The sequence below is a fragment of the Lepidochelys kempii genome, chromosome 3 (genome assembly GCF_965140265.1).
Source record: "Lepidochelys kempii isolate rLepKem1 chromosome 3, rLepKem1.hap2, whole genome shotgun sequence".
Classification (NCBI taxonomy): domain Eukaryota; kingdom Metazoa; phylum Chordata; order Testudines; family Cheloniidae; genus Lepidochelys; species Lepidochelys kempii.
The window spans coordinates 74,732,092-74,752,971 of NC_133258.1; the positions used below are offsets into that span (position 1 = coordinate 74,732,092).

At 38.3% G+C, this 20,880-nt stretch overlaps 1 protein-coding gene across 7 annotated transcripts in view; it reads right to left on the bottom strand.

Moving 5' to 3' along the window:
- Positions 1 to 414: 414 nt before the first annotated feature.
- The window catches only part of FBXL4 (F-box and leucine rich repeat protein 4), a 118,837-nt gene continuing 98,371 nt past the window's right edge, over positions 415 to 20,880 (bottom strand). For 6 of the 7 annotated variants that reach the window (XM_073336823.1, XM_073336821.1, XM_073336825.1 and 3 more), the window contains 3 exons: positions 18,479 to 18,550; positions 16,837 to 17,149; positions 415 to 7,838 (listed from right to left, as the gene is read on the bottom strand). In XM_073336823.1, coding sequence (XP_073192924.1) covers positions 7,675 to 7,838; positions 16,837 to 17,149; positions 18,479 to 18,550 — 549 coding nt within the window. In that variant the 3' untranslated portion in view covers positions 415 to 7,674. The remainder of the gene's footprint in view (positions 7,839 to 16,836; positions 17,150 to 18,478; positions 18,551 to 20,880) is intronic. The other variant, XM_073336827.1, reaches the window with a different exon arrangement.

Below are 20,880 nucleotides of genomic sequence, written 5' to 3' on the forward strand. Positions count from 1 at the left end.
AAATATCACACACTTATCTGAACTTCCACAATACTCTTTCAAAAATATATTCTCTACATATTTAAAGAATATAGTAACACGAATGATGCTATCACAGGGCAGATGCAAGCTGCAACAGCTATTACATTTTGTCCTTGTAAGAAGTTCAACAATTGTTTTTTCTTGTAAAGAAGCCTCAGAATGCTTAGAATTATAATCTCCACATTTCATTTTATATTTTTTTTCTCAGCAACAGGGCAATTTAGCTCTCAGGCAATCCTGGATCTTAAAAACATCTGGAATAACTGAAGGTTTTTTTAAATGAAAAGTGGTAAGAATATGTTCAAATTGTTCTTCAGAACACCAGATCATAATTAGTGTTTTATTTCTCTGTCATTTTAATCCAATGTTCAAAAGTTAATTAGTTTAGGCAAATTATTTTCCTCTGATTTGTATTTATTTTATGCACACTTGGTATTTTGCAATACATAGTCAAAAGGAAATGAATTAATTTTGTAAAGTAAGGTAAACACCACAGATAGAATAAATGTCTTGTTTTTAACACATTTCTTCTATCATCTGTGTATTAGCAGATACTGACAAATCAAACTGATGAAACTATTAGCAATACAAAGAAGCTGAAAATAATAAAATACACTTGTACAACATCTGATAGTATTAAGACATTAGCCAGTCCAAAACGATGTCAGAACAAAATAGGCTTAATTTACTAAACAAAAACAATCAATGCATAAATATGCAATTCACTTATTTTGACAACAAAAGCAAACCAGTTTCAGGCTAGTAATATAAGGCATTAGAAGACTTCCCCAGATAAAATTAAGTCATTTAAAAATATAGGGCTGAAAACAGAACAAATCATATTAAGTCACAAATATTATTTTAAACTTTCTTCTTTAAAGTGAATTAGTGCTCAGTTCAGATGTTGGGTTTGAAAAGCCCAAAGATGCAATTCTTTATCCACAAAGCAGGATAAATATGGGCAGCAAGCTTCCCCACATTCCCCAGGCAACTGGTTGTGCCTCAATTGTGTTCTGGAAGGACCACCACTAAGGATGAGTTTAGTCTTCATGTTCATTTATTCCTTGATCTTTCTATCAAGAATGAAAGGAACCATGAAGGTCCAGATCCTCACAGGTATTTAGGCTTCTAACTGCCATTTAAACCAACGGGAGTTAGATGCTTAAATCCCTTTGTGGATCTCATCCTAATACCATATATAACACTGGTTTTGTGATGTGGGCACCTGACCCGTAGGAACAAGGCTGAGACTGTCAACCATGTTACATAGGTGACTAGACAGTGGACTACTGGTAATAATTTGCAATCTCAGTCATAAAGATATTATTTTGAATTTAGCTCAGGTCACTTCAAAACACTGCTTACATGCAAAAATTTGTCTTATCTAGTTGAAAGAAAAATTGGGGAGGCAGAATGGTTCAGAGAGGATAACACCTACTGAAGGAAGAAGAAATGGATTGGCAGCTGCTCCACATATCCCTGCTAATTCGCCCCGACCTTTTGTTGGCAATAGCTCAACCCATAGCATCTCCCCCAGAAGACCCTACTAGAGCAAAGGATGGCAGCCCATACACCTCATGTCCTTTTTTTCCATTTGAACTCAAATTCAGTCTGATACCACTTTCAGCTCATTCTCAACCAGTGTAGCCAATGTTTCTAACGTAACAAATGACTGTGGTTTCATGGGAGGTTAAGCAGCAAGAAAAGCTGAACCAAAGCAATGGTTATCCTGTTTTATATAAACGCTTCTTGTAAAAAAAATACAGGGAAACAAATACTGAAAATACGATACTGTCTCAAAATCCAAACTTGTCTCAAAATCCAATACTTTTCAAAATTCTCAATGAAGCATTAGTGGGTTTTTAAGGTAGACATACAAAGCACAATCAGGTTTAAAATAGTAGTATACAAAGATAAGGATTTCTATATTAAACCTTTGGCCTAAGTTTCATATTATATAGAGACACTATTACCCTATTGTATAACATAATTATAGTAATTTTTAGCACATTACAGAGCAGTACACTTGAAACATGTAATTTGTTACCAAATTGTTTTTTGCATAATACTATCAGAAAATATCTACTCATGCTAACCTATGCCAATAAAAAGTGCTGCTTCTCACCTAAAAAAAACCCAAACAAAACCCAAATCCTTTAATAGAAACTTCCTTTAGGTTCAACAAGTGAGTCTGATTTTTGGGGGCTGTCTTTTTGGATTGCAAGTTTCTCAGGGCAGGTATCATTGCCATCTGTGTCTTGTTCAGCATAGAATCCATAGCTCTAGATAACAGATCTAGTGTTCTCGTTACGGTCTTTAAGATGCATCCTTTCTGATGCTCAGTGGGAGAGAGAACCTCCTGCTTGACTCACAATGGGTAGAGAGAATAGTGTTGCTTCTTGGTCCTTTGCTTGTACATTCTTGACAAAAGGGAGGGTGTAGGGTACTCTAAGTCTCCTAAAATATACAGAAGGCATCTTTACCCATTCCTGGCTCCTGAGGAAGGAGCAGATTGGGTGAAGGGAAAAGAGGAACTTTTTATGTTCCAGAAGGCCTCCTAGAAGGCAGAGGTCAGCAGGCTGATAGATGGATTTAATTGGGATGAAAAAGGAGTTCTCAGCTCCCCACCCCCAAGTGCACCCTCTCCTCCTGTTTTGGTCCTGTGAACCTTACAGTAGTCAGTTTGCCTGCTTAGAAATGGTGGTCGCAACAGAAGAAAGACATTTCTTTAGGATAGGGGATGAGTTCAGGCAACAGACAGAGCAAAAGAAGCTAGCCATGAAAGGGACTATGCCAGATCCACAGGTCCTGTGTCACTGTCTGACTCTCTTTAAAGCTGTTACCACCATGATGATCCATGTAGTAGCAGAGATCTCTTTCACCCATAAGATAGAGACAGACTGGTATAGGGGAACAGAGTGCAAACTATCAAAAAGCGCAGAGCTAGATGTATTCAAGGAAATGAGGAACAGTTCATTCTAGCCTAGCAGGTTCCTTCTTGAAGAAATGAGCTTTGTGAAGAGATTCTGTATGGTGGTAGGGATGGAATTCTTCTCCCACAAACTACAAAGTACTAATGGACCTGCTCTACAGCAGTTTCAAGATAGCAGCAGCAAACACAGCTTCTGTTTTGATCCTCCATGGGATGGAAGGTGTTTGACCAGAAGATTCTCATAGTGATGAATCTACTACTTGCCATATCTTCTCTCCCCTAGCCGTAGAGCAATAGGGTAATGACCCTCTCATTCCCCACAAAGTGGAACCACAAAATTTCTTCCCATTTGGTCTTCCACAGCCTTTTCCATGATCGGACCCCAAGGTAACACAATTATTACAATTTAATAAGATCATACAGCTAACAACTGTGGCTAGTTTTAGAAGTAATTACTGAAATTGTTAAGCTCTTAGGATTCTGATTAAAAAAACACAATGAGGCAAGATTTTATGTAGCTGTTCTCCCTCTCTACACTCCATCTATAAAGAGAAATATCAATTCTGGCAAATAGAAATTTAGACACAAACAAAGATGGGCAAATTAATAGGCTCCCCCTTCACACTTAGTGACACAATCAATGGGATTTAAATTATTTAAATACAAATTAAAAGCTTAAATTTTATATTTTTTCACAGCAGAACAAGATGGCAGCATTTCAGATAAGATATATATTTAAAGAAAAACTAAGTAGCTCAAAACCCTAAGAGTGTGTTTCAATTAACTTAAGAACCTTAAAAAGGTCAAATGGGTGTAACATTTCTCTTAAAAATTGTAAAATGTATGGCAGAGTTGAGGTGTATCTTTAATGATTTCCACCTCATAAAAGAACATATGATGCACATGCTCTCATGACAACTAACACAAGTGCACAGATGGCTTCAACATATTCAACTCAGTGTTAAAGTTACTGAGGTCCTAAAACCAATCACCTTCCTTATGAAAGTGTTTGAAGTATTTAATATGGTATTTGCATGTGTATTAAAATATGAACACTTTTGCATGCTAATATGGAGCTGGAGTATATCTGAAAGCAAAGTTCTCTTAATGTCTGGAAAAGAGTAGCAATGAATACACATACCAAAACAACAAACCTTATGTATTAGCAACAAGCGCTACATTTCATCTTACTTTAGTAGATTTAATATCCTGCAGAAGTGATCAGAATGGTTACCCTTTAAGAGTATACACAGAATTATTTATGTACTAAAAACCCAATGGTCCTGGGGGTCATGGGATCACACAGTTGTGTTTTATGCAACTTTACAACAGTTAATGTTTCTGATTGTAGGAACACAATTAACTTAAATATCACAGCTCTGCTATTGTTATAGTAATCATATGTGTCAAACTGACTAGAAGACAAATATAGTATTTTCTGTGTTTTCCAGTTTGTTTAGTTTGACCATTTTACAGAAGTTTGCATTGTCACTTGGTTGCATGGGTCTTTAACACAGCAGTAAGGTCGGAAATATGTTCTGGAATAGCTATTCATCTTTAAATTAAAACCCTTATTCATTCCAGAGTAGCAGTCATGTAGATAGGCCCTGAAGCACACTGGCAACGTCGCATGGGAAAGTCTGCACAACTGTTGACCAGGTTGATCCCGAATTGTGGATAAAGAGGAATTCCAGGTATTTTCCAGTCCCCAGGTACAGTGAAATAATGTTTTACAATGGAAACGCTGACAGTGTTAACTATTATGATGTAAGTGTGACAATATAATAGCAATTCCTAGATTGTTCTCGGTAGCTAGCTGGTTGAAAAGCTTTACCAGGCTCTATACCCAATTTCAATGTTTCAGAAATACTCTAAAATAAAAATCTGCTGAACAACTTTGAATAAGATGATCAATAATAAAATCCTAAGAGGTAACATCAATTAAAATTGAGATTGTAGCGTATTTTTGCTTCTTTATGGTGTATAAGGAAGGCCTGAAAGTGTTTTTTTCGCTTTTTACCTTAGAAATATCAGGAATGCCAAGGCTGGTATCCCCTCTTTTTGCTGGAAGACTTCTTGGAGATATAAAAATTGTGCTTCAGCCATTAACTGAAGAGTTAAGGGTATCAAATTGTAAACAAAGATGTCACTTTTCCCAGGTAGTTCTCCATTATTTAAGGTAAATATATGTTAGCAAACCCAAAAAGTTTTCAACAGTCTGAAAAAAAATCACCTCCCTTTAATTAATTAGGTTCTACTTCATCAGAAAGTATAACAACATAATCCAGTGAGATCGCCAATCACCGCAGAGTGTTCCAGACACAAACTGAAATTTGAATGTAAGGGACAAGCAGAAATAGATCCTTTAGACAGAACAGAAACAAACAAAAATCAAATCAGACCTTCCTTATACTTCATAATGAAGCAAAAAAGACTGACAACCTCCCCTGAGCCTTTACACGTTATCCTTTAAATGATTCCTACGTACAGAAGTAAGGCTAGACTAATCACCTACTTTAGTACTTTGGAAGGCATAAAATATACCACTACATCTATGCTAAACAAATCTAATTCTATTTACAATTATAAATATAATCCAAGAAGCATTTTTTTGAAGAAAAATAAGGTTAAAAATTGGTATGCACCCTGAGGAGTGAAATTTCACAACAAAAACAATACTTATTTTAAAACGTCAATACCTGTGAACACCCATAATCTGAACTTGAGTTCTCCTGTAACTGGGACATAAATGTTTAATTTTCATTTACAATGAATACACTGTAAATACATTACATTAAAATAGGTTTACATTATACATTGGACATTATTCAATACATTGTAAATACATTATATTAAAATACGTTTAAAGTAAAAACTTTGTTGAAAGAAGGAAGCACTCCCAAAATAAAATGAGACCTTGCACAGAGCGACTCTAGGGCAGACATCTGTCAGGTGACGAGATGTCTAGACTGAAACATGTCTAAATAGCTCCAGTACCCTGAAAGATAAACAGAATGGAGGCACCTAGCTAAAAATCATATGGTGACATCTGTGTGTGAATGACAGACATCTGTGCACTTTTCTTTGGATTTGGGATTTTCTTCAAGATTCTGTACAATTTAAATCAGAATGGAGGTCTATAAAAGCAGAAAAATGGTCTTTAGTTGTTTCACGAAATGATTTATAAAACACTGGCATTGGTATGAAGAGTTCAGAAATACTAATTTAGGTCCATAGAGGTCACTGGTTCATTGATGCTTTGAGGCACTTCTCTTCCAGTGGACAGGTATTTACTGCATCAGTTTCAATTTTCTTTGCTGATGATCTTCTGTGTAGTGACGGCCTTCTTCCACGCAAAATGTTATGCCTATTTTTCCAATGGACAAGAAGAAACATTGTACAGCATCTGCTACAAAGGTGGCAATAATGGAGCTGATCCCAAATGAGAGATCATGTCTGGTGGTCTGTGTTCACTAATAGTGTCTAAAGAGACAGGAGTTTTGCAAATATGAGTACATAATGTAAATACCAATTCACAATAGCATTGGTGCCATTACGGAGGAAAGAATGTCTCATTCAGAGAAATGCAAAAAGTAGAAGAAAACCATTCATCCACTAACATCATCATCTCTCTCCTCCAAAGACTTAACAGCAGCTAAGGGAGTTTAGATTATCAAAGATATTATCTCTTGTGGTGAAAAAAACGCAACCCATCTCAGAATAAATTAGTATATAGCCAAATCACATTGCCTTTGGTTTACAAACTCAACATTTTCATCATGATTTTACTGAACACCAAATATTTGTTTTTAAACCTGATAGTAGGTATGTATCCAACTAAGGAAGAGTTTCTAATACATTATCCTGAGTAACACTATTATTGTACTTCATATGAAAGACAGATGTACCACAAGTCAACACACCTTGACATAATAGAAATTTGAAAAGAAAATTGCTTTTGGGTTTTCTGTGTGTTATCAGTTATGACAGGAAGTACCTGACACAAATTTTATATCCAGTACAGGAGGAAGCAGGTAATTTTCTTTCTTTTTAGTTTCTGCTATAAACTCATGTGGTTGGTTTTGCATTTATCTGTTGTGTCATTTAGGCTGGACTGTAAAACATTGCCGCATTTCATCCATTTGAAGGGAAAAAAACCTCTTAGCAGACACATCAGAGTTTTAAAATAGATACCAGTCACTGTCAACAAAAGGAGAGAAAAAAGTGGCTTTTCAGTCTAGTCTGATCTTACACTAGCTTAAACAATTTTCAAACAGCACATTACAGGCCAGATCACAAGGTCTTATGCCACAGACCAAAACTAAAACACTACAACCTATAAGACAGAGACACTCCCGTCATTCCTCTATTGTTAAATGTTAAAACTTCACTTTCACCTGGATTTTAATACATCTTATTGTACACATTTTTTTTTAAAAAGGGCATCAAGAATATGTTTTTTTCATCTTCTCTAATTTAGGCCACATATGTGGCTATTTAAACACAAAGTGCCATCAATTAACAAAGGGAAAACAATTACTAGATACAGGAGAATAAGAGCTCCCCACCAAATACATAATATGTACTCATTTCATGAATATAGTTAACATTTTCCCTCTATTTTATGGAAGATTTTAATTTCTTTTTTGAAGAAAAATGTAATCACAAATTCACAGGAAACAACACTGTCAAATGAATTCCATACCAGCATACGTAGTGAGTCACTGAGTGAAACTCTTTTTTATGAACACATTAGGAAAGCTGGCATTCAGTTCGAGGACAACTCTATTATCAATTTGTGAACAGAAGGACACATCAAGTAAAGAAAGATCTTTACAAGACTCCAGCAATTTTCTTAAAGATGCAGGGCTTACCATCCTTGTCCCTGGTTAAAAACAAAAGAGAAAAGATCACTTAAAAAAGTTAATGTGAATTGAACCTTTGTTAAAACTACCAGTTTATGCTGTAGCAAGAAATCTTCTACACCTTACTCCTCATTTAAAGTTTATTTCACTACATTTAGCCCGACTTGATTATGTAAAGAGTTGTCACTTTGGATGGGCTAGCACCAGCAGGAGAGTGAATTTGTGTGGGGGGGTGGAGGGTGAGAAAACCTGGATTTGTGCTGGAAATGGCCCACCTGTTGATCACTTTAGATAAGCTATTACCAGCAGGACAGTGGGGTGGGAGGAGGTATTGTTTCATGATTTCTGTGTGTATATAAAGTCTGCTGCAGTTTCCACGGTAAACATCTGATGAAGTGAGCTGTAGCTCACGAAAGCTCATGCTCAAATAAATTGGTTAGTCTCTAAGGTGCCACAAGTACTCCTTTTCTTTTTGCGAATACAGACTAACACGGCTGTTCCTCTGAAACCTACATTTATTTTGACTACCTTTCAAATGAAGGGCTCTTTTCAGGGTGTTTTTGCACTCTTTTGACCACAGAAAGTCTGTGGGACTGCCATGGCTTACCTTGTGTAGAAAAAATAAATCCACAGTTTTCTTCTTGTTCCGGAAAAACTCCAAGATTTCAATGGGAACTTTTTATGAGTACTGACGGGAGGATCTGAACCTACATTGCAAAAGCAAGATGGCTCCCTCCCCCCTCAATCTGGATGCCTGGATACTGTGCTCTGACACCACCACTCTCCAATGAGTTCGTAGCAAAAGGTCATGCCAAATCCATGTCTTTACATCACGCCCCCCCCTTCACTGACTGTAATATAATGCTGCAACAAATGCATCCTATTAAGAGCCAGTCTAATGCTAACTGAAGTTAATGGAATTTATTGGCTTTAGTTGGAACTGGATTCGGATAATAGAGAATATAGATTTTAACACACATCAGAATTCTTAAAGAACTGTGAACTTTTCCTACAGACAATGAACTGTAATAGAAATACATTTCTTATGGCTAAAAAGTCATTTTTGTGAACAAGCTCCACAAATAGATCACTGTGGGATAAAAGATATGACATCTTCTATGTTTTTAACATTACCTGTGCTGTGTACAATTAGGAATGTTTCTCAAAAAATTAAAAATGTTAAAAGGATAAGTACAGCACATCTTTTCTCCTCTGTCCCTCATAGAAGGGACATCTTATCATGATATTTACCTTTACAGGTTGGTACAAGATTTTGAGGGGAGGAGGGATTTGAACATGGGATTTTAGTTTGGGCCCTTCTCTATTTACTAGAGTTTTGTTACTTCAATTAAGTGCCCATTACTTCGTACAAATGCACAGCAGGTGTCTTAAAAATCTGTCATTTTACTTTGTTGTTTAATTTGTTCCTTGGCAAAATTCTTTGGCACTGGCTCAATAGAGAGCAATAATTGTTCAGTGGGACAATTTTGTTCCTTAGCTGTAAAATCAGCATTCCCATATATCCGATCCACCTAGCCTGGCACTGTTGGGAAGACCCATGCATGTTAGTTATCAAGGAGGCAATTCAGGAAAATTCTTGAAGCCCAAAATTCTATGGCAGGGGACACATCAACAGACTCCACAAAATGTTTCAAATGTTTAATTGAAAACATCTGCCTCTATTTAATACATAAAATAACAAAGATACATTAGCAATAATTTTAGAGAGCACATAACTGAGAAGACCAGTTAATATACAAAGAGCTCTGTGTCCTAAGCAACATATTAGACTTAAGTCATGTAGCAGAGACCCTGGAATTATCTGGCACTGCTCCCACAAATGCTCTCACCTCACTCCCCAGACCACTCCAATTTGCACAGTATTCCGTTATTTATTTTACATTCAATTTATTCTACACTGCTCTCAAATTTAAATTTGCAGCAAAGTTTTGTATTTCAAGTGATCAACTATATGTTGAAGCTGTCAGGGGAAAGCTGAAGATTTTGACAGCTGGGTAGGGGACAGTTGGGGCTTTTGGCACACAGGAAGGCATGGGAGGTGTTTTGGTAACTAGGAGGGAGTTGATTATTTTGGCACTAAAGAGGGTATTCAGCTTTTCTTTATCACCCCTTTTTTGTGCAGTGCAAAGGTGGCGGTAAATTTTGGGGAGCAGGGTTTGCCAAGAACCTTTTGTAGTAAATAGCTGCCCCAGTGCATCCTGTGTCAGAATCTGACAATACCTACAACAATGAAAAATGAACATACTAGTTTGAGGCTTCTGTTAAAACAATCAGCAATGTTGACATTCAAACTGTTGACTGACTTCAGAGTTCACCATGAGATGAAGGAGAGCAGTTCCCATCTCTCAGAGTTATCATTTCAGGCTGTTGGCAGATTCAGGCAGACAACATTGCATTGCTGTGACCGAATGTACCCCTGTATTCACACCCTACACACAACTGTAATAATCTTTGTACAAAATTTGCCTTGTGAGGTATCATCTGAAAACTAATAACTCACTGGTCAAAAATATCATGGTGAAATGCATGTAGCACCATTTATATGTAAAGTTATGAAACCCTCCTGTATGATGTTCTTATCACCAGTTCAAAACCACACAATCCTGCCAGAGCAGAAGTATCCTGAATAAAGAAATGTGTGTTTACCTAAATTTTCATATAAGCAGTAAACAGGGTCCTCAAGACAGCAGGGAGAGGAGATGACAAGAGACAAAGCAAATTTGCATTTCAGCAAACACAGGTGAGAAGAAACAACATGGAGCCTCATTCTCCACCTCCATGTTGCCTTCTTTACTGTTTGAATAAACTTTGCTTTGAGGGGTAACCCTCAGAAGAATCTACTTCAAAGTTAACTGAACTATAAAAGAAAAGGAGAGAAAATCCCAAGCACTCTCTCTCTCTTTCATCTAAAATGACAAAGGAACCAGCCTTTTGACTTTGGGGGAAGATTCTGACCTGAGATTTGGCTAGCCACACCGCTGGGAACATGCAATAAGGATTTTTACCTTGAACCAAGTGTACCTTTTTAAGTTTTAACTACTTGAAAGCATTTTATCTTTTTTTTTGGTAATCATTTATGACCCTATACTTGTGCTCACTTGAAACCTATATTTTTGTAGTTAAATAAACTTGTTTTTTTTAAATCTAAACTAATCCAGTGTTGTGTTTCAACTGAACTGTTTGGTAACGTCAGTTAAAGTAGCAAACTGTTGAATATTGATCCTTTACAGGGGCAACAGACTTTTAATATCTGAACTGCCTAGGAAAGGGCTGAACAGTGCAGAACACACATTTTTGGGAAAATCTGGGACAGGGAGTGTGTTGGGTAGTTACCCAAGTTGGCAGAAGCCAGAGTGTGACTGGAGTGTTTCTGATAGGCTATTGGGGTCAGAGTAGCTGGACCAGGGCTGCAGCTATTCACTGACACTCAGGGTGTGACCTGCATGCGGTCTGGCTGTTTGTGAGTAGTCCAGTTTGGGAGCTACAACAGGAAAGCATTGTGACACACTGAAGGTTGTGGGGCAGGTGCTGCCACAACCCCTCACTGGTCTGCGTTGCACGCCAGAATACGACAATTGCTCAGCGTATGGTTCACATTCTGGAGGCTATCTTCAAAACTAAAAGGCCTAGAGCAGGGATTGGCAACCTTTGGCACGGGGCAAACCAGAGAAAGCTCCTGGCGGGCCAGGCCGGTTTGTTTACCTGCCGTGTCCGCAGGTGTGGCCGATAGCAGCTCCCACTGGCTGTGGTTCAGCGGCCCAGGCCAATGGGGGCTGCGGGAAGGGCGACCAGCACATCCCTCAGCCTGCGCCACTTCCAGCAGCCCCCATTGGCCTGGGACGGTGAACCACGGCCAGTGAGAGCTGCTATCGGCCGAACATGCAAGCACGGCAGGTAAACAAACCGACTTGGCCCACCAGAGGATTTCCCTGATGGGCCGCGTGCCAAAGGTTGCCGATCCCTGGCCTAGTGGCTTCAGGCCAGAACCTAGCTGCACTACGACAAGATCATTCTAGCTCAAATGCTTACATAGCCAGTCATAGTAGGATCATTCTTGTACAGGGGGATCCTCCAGTGGTGTAAAGGTGGTGCGATGGTTCCTACACCATCTATCTCCTGCAGCCGGTAGGGAAAGGGGATGTATCTAAGGCTTTCCTGTGCCCCTGTGAGTTCCATCTCCCATAATGGTCCCTTTGTGCTGCTCTTATACTGGGGAAACAGCCCCAGCACACAGCTTGCTGAGGAAGCACAATGGTGGCTAAAACTTACCTTTATATCACCACCTCCTCCCAAGTTGCACTGTGAATTGCTAGACCACAGACAAGGATCATGGCCTTAATATTGTTTTTAATGGGAATTTATTTTCTGGAGCACATTATTCACCGATTTAAGCATAATCCGCAGTTAAGCAGCAATTTACATGGTCACATAATTGCATGATACACGTGGCCCTGCAGGTAAAGAACAAAACTGCAGGACCCAGCAATTGAAAACAGCATCCAATTTGGACACGATATTAATTTTATAATACTTAGTAAATGAATGAATCAAACTGGTTGCAGCCAGCAAATCTTCTCAAAAGAGGCTTCATTTTTGTCTGCCCACAAAGCCACCATGGAGTTAATGCTCTAATTGGAACAGGAGGAGTTTTCCCTGCTGAGTTTATAGGCTTTAACAATATCAGAATGAAACCAAGTCAATGCTGCCAACTCTTGTGAATCTATTGTGAGAAATGCCGTTTTGGTCTCTGCTTAGACAGTCTCACAATAATGTGAAAGCTGCAGCTTCCCACAATTCTGGGGGAGTGAGCGAGATATTTTCCTCACACAATGCCCAGATTTCCACTGCTGTCTCACAAATACCTGTGTAATTCACTGGCAATGTGTGTGCTGTGACTCTTTGTATTAGCTAGTCCACAGAAGACAACCATATGCTTTCTACCACCAGCTAGTCTTATAGATGAAATAGAAGAGGTCTGTGGTGTGGATCTGAAGGTTTTGGATACAAAACTTGCAGATGATCCGGGTAGGAATGAAAAAAAAACTACATAGATATATAAACATATATATATAAAAGTTAGTGTAAAGACCCTGGAGTAATTGTTGGGATGATTTTATACCAAAAAACATTGAATTAAGAAGTTAATTTGGATGTTGTGCTATTATGTGTTTTAATGTTGCATTTTGATTATTTGGTTTTGCTTAATGGGAGGTTTTCCCTTTAAAAATAAGGTCTGTGGTTGAGACTAAGAGCAATGTGTGGGAGATCTTGCCTGTGTGTCAGAGAGGAGGACCCTACTTGAGGTAAGCACCCAAAAACTCAGAACTGGACTTAACAAACACATCTTTCCAGAAAACAAGCTTCATTCATGATGGTGTTAACATTAGCACTTACGAGCATTGCTAGCGTGCTGTGGAGCCTTCACTTGTAAGTCATCAGCTTGAACCCAGCCCAGTTCAGCAGAGAATAAAAGTTTTCCCATCTAATGGTAGCCATATATGAGATAAATTTAATGAGTCTCAGTTTTATCTCCCATGTCACAAATTCACCACTATGGTTTACATTAGATTGTAAACTCTTCAGTGCAGAAACTGTCGTTTACTATGTGTATGTATAGTGTCTAGCACAATGAAGTCCCAATCTCAGTTGGGGTCTCCAGTGATAACTCCTGTAGTGAGACAGAAACTGCCTTATTATACATTCGTTAGAGTTGGTAACAGTGTTAAATTGCCACACACATTGGGGGTGTGCAAGGAAATTTCAGAAATTAGGCCCTAAAACACAGTCTGATCATAAAAAAGAAAACCCATAAAAAAGAAAAAAAGTCTGACTCATTATTTTTGAGCTGCCATCTTGTTATATGATTTAAAGTCCTTGCTGCTGCTGGGAGTGGGAGGACTGGACCAAGGAAACCACCAGATTTTCAGTAATGCCTACAATAGAAGGGACTTGTTCACTGGTTAGACACAGAGAGCTGATGCAGTGCACTTGGGAAGTTTTGAGGCATCCCCTGCCAGGTTAGGTAACTAGGCTCCAAGACTCTCCTAGCAAGTTGTCTCCATAACAACTGCCATGAATAGGCCACCACAATAGTTTCAGGATAGGTGGATTGGATATAGTAGTAACTCCACATGTGGTCTCACCATGAAAGGTCTTCTATAATATATGCTATAATATAATCTGACTTGTTAACAGCAGTAAGTGCTCAGGAGCTTAGTTCCTTTCTGTTCACTGTTCAGATATTATTTTGCATGTAAGTGTTAACAAGTGAATTCAAATATTAAGAGAGAATGTGGCAACAAACCTTCATTGCTGGCAAAGAGGAAACACAGCCTGCAGACATTATACAGGGTAAACAACCAAACTATTCATTGCTCGGCCTTTCTGTTCTAGTGAAAAGGTCAGATCGATTTGTGGGCAGAAACAATGCCATCATAATAGATAAGCATGAGAGTGGGTGGCCAAAAGAACGTATATTTTTATAAAATGCTTTATTCAGTAAGCCTCTTGGAAATCTGGTTTGTACGACCAGGAAATATGCCTTTTTTAATCTAGCTGCAAAACAGATTAATTTAAAACAGACTGACATTTCACTCCATATTCTTTATGGAAATATGTGTATAATATGGATTTGAGATATACTCTATGCAAGGTGGGTTATACTTTATGCAAGGTGGGTTTTGTACGGTATCACTGGAAAGGCTATAATTTCCTGAATGTGATTATCCAATTTATATGCCTGTATAATTTCTGTATCTGAAGTTAGGAATATTGACTATGTATCTGTATTTCAGCTATGCTACTTTGGGTAACGCCCTCTGCTAATACTTCAGGTACAACAATAGAAAAGCTAGACAGGGCACATGGCCCATCAGCAAGGACAATGGACTGTGAAAAGTCCTTCCTGTGGACACTCCATACAGCCACTGACCCATCAATGCTGTGATACTACAGGGCCAGGTGGTCTTGTCACCTGATACTAAACATTACCTGGGAATTCTTGTAACTTTCCACTGGAAGGGGAGGGTGTGTGTGTCCAGTTTGGGAAACAAAGGATTCCTGCCATATGTAAATTCTATTTAAGGGTGGGGAGGAAGGCAAAGGGGGCTCCTCTTCTCCATGGTCTGTCTGCTCAAGAAGAAAGACTGCTAAAGCTACCTGAAGGGAAGGTAGGTGGGGAGGGGAGCTGGGGAGTCCAGACTGAGACAGGGGTGCAGTCTGAAAAGAAATATAACTGGAACTCTGAACCACAGAAACTTTTCAACCTGCCTAAAACAACATTTAGGGTAAGAAATTACATTTTGTAACCTGTTTCTTAAGTATATTGATCTTAGCTTGTGGACTTTGGTTTATTTGCTCAGTAATCTGTTCTGTCTGTTATCTCTTATATTCCCTTAAAATTCACCTTCTGTAGTTAAAAAACTTATTTCTTGTTTATAATGTAATCCAGTTTATGTAATTTCTAACTGGGGGGAGGGGGGTGAAGTTGTGGTGCATATCTGCCTCCACATTGAGGGAGGGGGCGAATTTCATAAAACCTTTGGGTTTGTATCCCTAAAAAGGAGTGGGCACCAGAGTGTTGGAGCAAGCCCCTAAGGCTGAATCTTTTCAGAGCAGATCTCTGTCTCTTTGTGCAGCTGGGTGTGGCCCTGCGTATGTGTTTGGCTGGAAGAGGCTTGTAAGCCTAACCCAGCAAGGCCAGGTAAAGAGGACCCAGGCTGGCAGAATAGGCTGACTCAGTAGCATCCTAAGGGAAGCAACCTGTCACACAGACTACAAAACACATACAAGTTTAGGTTTTGATCAATTTGTTCTGGGAAGAGTGAACTTTCACCTGTTTTCCTTTCTTCCTAATGCTGGTTGGATGTTGGCCATAGGTCAACAGCATGAAACCATGTTATATGGTATTTATGTATGAGCTATAAAGGGGTATTCAACAATTAGAAGCCATGTTGTAAATTTTCTTGCACACGCGAAGCCCAGTCCTGTGAGATTATGATAGCTCTAACCACCTACTGAAGGCAATGCGAATGGAGGATTCTCAGCCTCTTGCAGAATCAATTTTAAAACTTGTTCTTCTCATGACTTTCTCATATTGCATTAATTTAATTGCTTCCTTTTAGGCTTCTATCTTCCTCTTTCAACTAAACCCATGAAAATATTCATCAAATGTACAAGAACCAAAAGGAAATCTTTGCTGATGACAGTGTGTGCAGTTTTCCACCATTTTAAATAATGAAACCACATGTTGCAGTCTAACAGGATTAATGTAACCTTTTGTAGAGATTCTTTTCCCTTCACAAATTCCTCATTCAAGAGTCTAAAGCATATTTTACTTCAGATTGTGAAAGGTACTACCATCTGTAAGAGCTAGAAAGGGCTAGAAATTTAAGCTTTGCAAAAAGTTATTTTTTCTCCTTTCTGCATCAGTGGAAAACACAAGTAAATTGCATTGTAAAGTACTTTTTAACTTTAAAAGAGACATTATCTTCTAGTAAAAGTGACAAAAACAATGGAGAATATGATTCTATTCTGCCTGATGTGTATTCTGCAAGAAAAGTCTGCTTATTTGATCAAAAGACTCACACTTTATAAATGTAGTCTATCATACTCCATACAAATACCATAAAAGGAAAAAAAGGCATAGGAAAACCAGTGACATTATCCACAAGGATTTTTTCAGCCAAACAAGCTTTAAGAATTTGTAACTCTTAAAAATCCTATTAAAAATACCAACTTATTAGAATACTAAATTACTCTAATATTACCTTTATGAAACTGCTTGCCAAACTAAGTCAAGCCATATGGCTGATTAAGTCAAAATGGGACCTTAGAGCAATTTAGTAATTTTTAATTTTATTGTATTGGGACTTATTTTTTTAAAGAATATTTAAGATCTGGAACTAAGTCTTATTTTATGCAATATCTAGTTCTCGCTTCCTACGAGGATACAGCATATGAAAAAACAATAATGCAATTATTCATGTGTTTCCTTACCCAGTATGTCCAACTGCCGAAGATGAGTACAGTTAGCGGCAAGTTCTTCAATGTCCGTGTCACACACAGACCTGTTGGCTGTAAGAAAGAGCTTTTGCAAGTTTGGGAGCTTATGCGCAAGGTTTGTGAAACAGCCAGTACTGCTTTGTAGTGTAGGGCACCAACCAAGATCAAGCTCCTCCAAGAGCTGACATCCCGAAGCCAGTTCTGCTATTCCATTTTCAGTAATGTTTTTACATCTCCACAAATCCAGAGTACGCAGTTTTTTGCACTTTGCTCCCATCATACTCGCTATCAGGTCATAGTCTTCAATCTGTGAAGAAAACAAGCACCATTTCTTATATATCGTTATTTCCAGTTATACCCAAGCAGCTTTGTTTGCTAATACATCTATTGATTGGTCTTCAGTGTTTTTCATTTCTAAGGAATTTGGAGAGGAGTTCACCACCACATTGGACAGGTCTCATTCTGTTTTTTTAAAAAAGACAATGGCAAGGTAAATTTTCCATCAGTTTTTAAACTTTTTTTGATTTTAAAATTTACACTCTGAATAAGAAAGACCAATTAAAATCTAAAACCAAAACTGATTTTCTTCTCAACATTCTTTTTTACATTGCTAGCGCATTTTTTGTAAGAGCTGTTTTTCCCCCTAAAGGGTAATTAAGTTTCATTGACAGTGGTCTGTCCTGCTTATATAAAGGGGCAATTGGAGGGATAACAACAGAGCTATTGGTGGTTTAATGGCACTTAATAAAATAAACAGTGCTCATACATCTGCATATGGACAGAAGAATAAGTCTCATCCCTTTTCAAGGTTGAACAAAGGCTGAATCTGGATCTAGCCTTCAGCGAAGCACTGCCAGTCCCCACTATGGAAGTTAGGGGGAATGAAGAAGTGAGCCATTGTATGGGCAGTATAACCCACTATCAAAGGAGTGATAGGAAGTCTAGACTGTTGGAAGAGCTAGTTGGTAATGCTCCCTCCAGTTTCTGCTAAGCCAACTGAGGGAGGTCTATCCAGCTCTTCCTTTCTTTTGCTTCCTGATTGGGTGGAGAAGCCCATCAAGTCGCATATTAAGTACTCTGCTGTATTTATAGCCATAGACAGCTGAAAAATAAGGCCCCCTCTATGTCTGCCTCTGGCATTCAGGTACAACATTGTTTAGGAAGGACCTCTCTATCAGCAATTCCTTTTTTTTTTTTTTTTTTTTTAAGTAACAAAAAAAACCCACTTAGCCCTGGGAAGCCTGTGACTAAAAATATCTCCACTCAAACTAACTCATTCTGTATACACAGAGATTTATTACTGTAGGGTCGTTCATGAGTGTCAGGCTTCCAAGAATGTATATTTGTTTTAAATAAAAATGAACATTAAACATTAATTTTGGAAACATATGAAGAACTGCATTCACTTTACAAATAGTCAGGGGTGGGGAGATGGTGAGCTAAATTTTAGGCCTGCAAAACTGGCCAGTGTCCCTATAAACACACACACATTCATTTTTGCCCTATAGGAATAAAGGCTAATGTTAGATAAGCAAATGAAGTAAACTATCTTTTAATACTTTTGTAAACAAAGAAAAGTAAGTTCAGTCTCAGTCATCTCTCTCTCTCACACACAAACACGACTTCAATTACTTACCATGACACAGCTACCAAGGCTGAGGTGCTGAAGCTCTGAACAGAAGTTCAGAATGCTGAGCAGTGCTGTTTGCTGCCATTGGGGACCACATCAGAGGCAAATATGGAAAGTGAATCAAAGAGAAGAGGTCAATTAGACATTAAAGGCTGTCACCACTTTCCCTGAAATACAGCTCAAAACCTAGGTTACAGACACCACAAATGCCATTTAATGAGTCCCTAAGCACTCTAACCATTGATTGACTCTAAGCCAAGGTAATCATTACAAGCCTTTATGTAAGTCACTTTGGATGAGATTTTGCATGCCCTAAAGATACCTATATTCCCATGACCTATCAGTTCATTTCCCACAGGAGAGCTGTTGGAAAGTGTGGTAAGTTCAAACAACAAGCAAGGCCAAACCAAAAACACTAGGGACAGGTGACACTGCAGAAGAACAGCAACAGCTCTGACATTCACTGATCAGCTACAGCCTGATGGATCTGCCAATAGAGTCACACAGTATCAGGATTGAACTGGGGACTTTAATGTCAAAGGATTCTCTGTGCTGACAAGGGTAGTGACAACCATTGAGCACCTGTCACTAGCAACATGCAGACTGAAATGAATATAACGTTTACTTTACAGTCATGTTTCTGCCATTTTAACATGGCCATTCTGTTCAGAATACTGCCACACAACTAAAAGAATCTGAAACTATATTAGAATCAGGTGTACCTTGCAGAATGTTTATATGCTTAAATATTCAGTTTTATTTCCATAAGACCAGCTGAGGCTACGTGTTTTCATGAAAATTTGTGCTCCTAAAAAAAATAAAACCACTCTACTACACTATATTACACTGTATTGCCTTATTTCGTTTTGTAATTTTGAAATATACTCAAACTGAGAAGGCAAAAGAAACCAAAATTGTCATCCATTTGTGGATAAACAGAACTACAAATAAATGTGAGCTACATTTAAAACATTTTATTCACCCTTTAAAGATATGATAATTTGTATTCTGTAGTCTCTGAAACCTATGAGAGTTCATAAACAGGAATAAATATCACAACATACTGCAACATAATATTTGGAAATCCACAGTATTTGTAATAGTTCTTCACTGAGGAAAATAAAAAGCTGAATATAAAAGACAAAACAACTTGTTAATTAGAAGTGCTAAAGGAGAACTAGTCTGCTATCTGTGTATGTATATTAGTAATATATATAAGATTAGTCTAATTTATTTTCTGTACTAAACTTTTAGAAGAAAAATGTCTGTGTTCTTGTCCATTTTTCCTCCCAGTTAAGTGTTAGGGCTTAGGAAGGGACATGTGCATCCTGGAGATGAATGCATGGCTGCATAGATGGTGTCGATGGGAAAGCATCAGAAGCGTCAATTATGAGATACTGTTCTGGGAAGGTGGTCTGCTGGGAAGAGATGGGGCCCACCTGACCAAGCAGGGGAAGAGCATCTTCACGCACCGACTCACCAACCTAGTGAGGACAGCTTTAAACTAGGTTCAGTGGGGGCAGGTGAGTAAGTATAAACAAAAGACAACTTTAAAAGAGGGTTAGATGTTGGGGAGGGGCAGGAGGCATGGAAAATTAAAATAGGGTCATAGGAGCAACAAGATGAAAATCAGTGAGGGAATCTGCTCAACATCTTAGATGTCTACACACAAATGCAGGAAGTATGGGTAACAAACAGGAAGAACTGGAAGTATTAGTACATAAACTAAATTATGACAACTGGCATCACTGAGACTTGGTATGTGTGTATGTGTATATATATACACACACACACGTGTTCTTAGGTCCAGAAGGAGCAGACCAGTTGAGAGTCTCTGGGTAAAGATAAAAAGAATAAAAAAATATGGGTAACCTCATTGTAGGGGTCTACTATCGATTACTAAATCAGAATAATGAAAATAACTATTTAAAAAAGGACCTCTGAGTAGATGTAATAGCATGAAAGCTTATGCTCAAATAAATTTGTTAGTCTCTAAGGTGCCACAAGTACTCTCCTTTTCTTTTTGAGCATCTAAAAGGCAATCTTCATAGAAAGACTGTATAAAGAACAAGTTGACAGGGGCTCAGAAGGAAGTCCTTTTAACCCAGTTACTACTATGTTGATGTCTCAAGAAGGGGGTTCCCAGATAGGGGAAAAACACACAAATGAAGCCTTTAAAAGATCTAGCAACTTTAGAAAGGGAAAATAGGATATGATCCTGAATAGGAGGAGGATGTACTGATACTGCTGCTAAATATACTCTTAGGGATCTGGTGGATAATCCCAAATGTTTTAGTGCTAGCAAATAATCCAAAATAGCAGTAACAGGAGACTCAAAGGTGATGTCATGCTGCACAAGCAGAAAACCTCTTCCACTTTGCTGTATAGGTCAGTCTAGTAGAGTTTTT